General features: G+C 58.6%; 1 protein-coding gene across 1 annotated transcript in view; it reads right to left on the bottom strand.

Annotated features, from left to right (window-relative positions):
• The window catches only part of LOC112961539 (ankyrin repeat and BTB/POZ domain-containing protein BTBD11-like), a 2,081-nt gene extending 1,081 nt beyond the window's left edge, over positions 1-1,000 (bottom strand). The window contains exon 1 of the mRNA XM_026056844.1: positions 6-1,000. Within this exon, the coding sequence (XP_025912629.1) occupies positions 6-767 (762 nt within the window). The 5' untranslated portion in view covers positions 768-1,000. The remainder of the gene's footprint in view (positions 1-5) is intronic.
• Positions 1,001-2,750: the final 1,750 nt, after the last annotated feature.

Here is a 2,750-nt window from a genome sequence, read left to right as displayed (position 1 = left end):
ATCACCCGCGCGTGGATGTCGCGGAAGAGGCTCTCGGTGCCGGCGGTGAGGTAGATGGCGGCGTGCTCGTGGATGCGCAGGGCCACGCGGCTGTCCACCATCCAGCGGTAGAACTTGCCCACGGAGAAGGCGAGCCCGCAGCGTGCCGACTTGCCGCGGCTGAAGCGGTCGCCGCCGCTGCCGCTCATGTTGTAGAGGGAGAGGGCGCCCAGCGCGGCCGCCGTGCAGCGGGCCGCCAGCGTCCAGCCCAGCACGATCTCCATGGCGCTCTGCACCTCGTGCTTGGTGCACTTGGCGAAGCGGAGGCTCAGCCGCTGCGCCTCCCGGGCGATGCGCACCAGCGCCCGGCTCACCAGCGTCGACAGCCGCGCCGCCGCATCCCGGCTGCCGGGGCCGGCGGCGGCGCCCGGCGCCCGCGGCTCCCGGCGCGGCGGCGGCGGCAGCAGCAGCAGCGCCTCCACCTCCTCCAGGCTCCAGGGGACCTCCTCAAGGTCGGGCAGGAGCCGGGAGCACTGCTGCCCCGCGCAGTCCAGCACCTCGGAGTCTTCCACTAGGACGGTGTTGACGGTGTCAAAGCTGTTGTGCCGACTGTGCATGGAGTCAGTTAGCTGCGGCCAGCAGTTTCCTCCATAGGGGTACGCCGGGTGGGAATCCGAGCAGCACAGCGACAAGTTGGAGGACCGGACCGAGTCCGCGGCGCCACCATAACCAGAATCCAGCGTCAAATCTTCCAGCGTCCTCACGACCGTCTTACCTCTCCTTGCCATCGCTGCACTTCATGCTGCACCCGCAGGAAACTCGGAAAGAGAAAGCGGAGGGGAAAGAACAAGGCAGGGAGACGAGCCCCGCTTACTACTTCGCCGCGCCTCTGCCTTTCGCAGCGGGGCGGCCGCGCTCCAGCCGGGCGGCGAGAGACGACAGCGAAGCGGGAGCGTCTCGGTGCGGCCGCGGCTCCGGCTCCGGCCCCGCCGCCCGCTCCGGCTCCGGCTCCGGCTCCAGCTCCTGCACTGCGCTGCGCCGCGCCGCCCCGACACCCGCAGCACCGGCCAGCCAGGCGGTGGGGGCGGTGCCATGCAAAACACCGCGGCTGGCGGCCAATGGGGCGGCGCGGGGGGTGGAGACATGCAAAGCACCGCCGGCGGCCGCCAATGGGGCGGCGCCGTGCTGCCGGCGGAGTCGCCTCGGGGCGCAGCGCCCCGCACCGCCCCGCACCGCGCAGCGCCCCGCMCCGCACCGCACCGCGCAGCGCAGGGGAGGGCGCCGGGCTGCTTCGTGCCGCGCCGCCCCGCTTTATTCGGCCCTTTCTCCCCCTCTTGCGCCCGGCGAGCGCGGACCGGGTGCCGAAATGCGAAAATGCCCCGGGCCTTCCGCACCTGCGGCCTCCSCGGGGCCGGTGCGCGGGGTGCTGGCCCAAGAGGAGGGACTTTGCGCGCTGCAAAATTAAGAAATTTTAATTCCGCGCTGGCCTCGCCAAATCCCGTCTCGGCCCCTCGGCGCCTGGGAACTTTGCGGGAGACAGAAAGCACCGTCAGTAACTGGAAAGTGTGAGGCAGGTTTCTATTAAATCCATTGTGTCTCAAGCACATACATTAGATTCCCGCTCCAGCTCTCACTGTTTTTTATTCCAGCAGTTTGCTGATTTTGCTATAAACAAATTAAAGGCAGCACACATGTGCACATGCACACACACGCACCCACACACAAATAGAGATATTCAAGATGTTTTGAAACTGAGCAGAAGCTGCCGCGTAATAATACCAAGCATCGTTCAAGTCAGGAAAAGCAATTTCCAAATAATTAAAACAAGTACAATAAAACCCTTAGAAATTCTTGAAATTAACCCCTTAAGTACCATGAAGGGTTTGAAAAGTAAGGTTCGTGTTAGGTTTGGCATGCATTCCCCTCGCACATAAAGATCGCCTGCGCAGTACATGGACAATTTATCCCCAACTAATATATTTTAATCTTACATTGCTAGGCTTTAGTGTTATTAAGAGTTGCAGGGCTAATGTCCTAGGCAAAAGACTAAGAATATATTCTTGTGTGTTCTGTTCTGAAGAAATGTTATATGCTTTTAAGCGTAAAAAATACCAGCAAAATTCTATCCCTTTAAGTGTAAACACCTAGCGAAGACATTTCCCTATCATGCCAACAGAGTCAGCCAAAATTCTTGAGCAGACAAGGCAAGTCATGTAAGAGATTTACCTGTCCAAGTGAGCAAACCCTGGCATTCCTTCAACATAAACTTCCTAAAGGAAAGGCATGAATGCAGCTACAGGTAGGCTAATTTGTCAAACAGGTTGGGGAAAACTATGACATCGCTGAAAACACCAAGAGGGGGGTTGCATTCCAATTAAGTCAAGTGCTGTCAGAAACTGGTTTCTCAGCATTGTCTCAGTCATCATTGCACAAGATATGCCCTGCACCGTAGAGCATCACGAAAATCCTAAACACCACCAAATCCTTGCAGTGGTCTTAAGAAATGCCAGGGCTGAGGGCAGGAGCAACCTGAGCTAGAGTGACTGTCACGCTGCAAATAACAAGTTTAGGCCCACGCTGCAGGCAGCAGCTCAGCTTGGGCTGGAATCATCAAAAAGCAGAGCGTGCCTTGAGAGCAGAATCATGGGGACTTTGTGGCAAACCAGATGTAAATCTTGCAGAAGAGCCCTCTGGTGTCTTCAGCACTTCAGTGCAGTAGCTATTCAGCTTCAGGGCTACTCAGTGAAATTCTCCACATTTTAATTTGGGAG

Source organism: Apteryx rowi, unplaced genomic scaffold (genome assembly GCF_003343035.1).
Source record: "Apteryx rowi isolate R43461 unplaced genomic scaffold, aptRow1 scaffold_133, whole genome shotgun sequence".
Lineage (NCBI taxonomy): Eukaryota > Metazoa > Chordata > Aves > Apterygiformes > Apterygidae > Apteryx > Apteryx rowi.
Note: the sequence above shows the minus strand (reverse complement) of the source record. Positions and strands in the feature narration are given on the sequence as shown.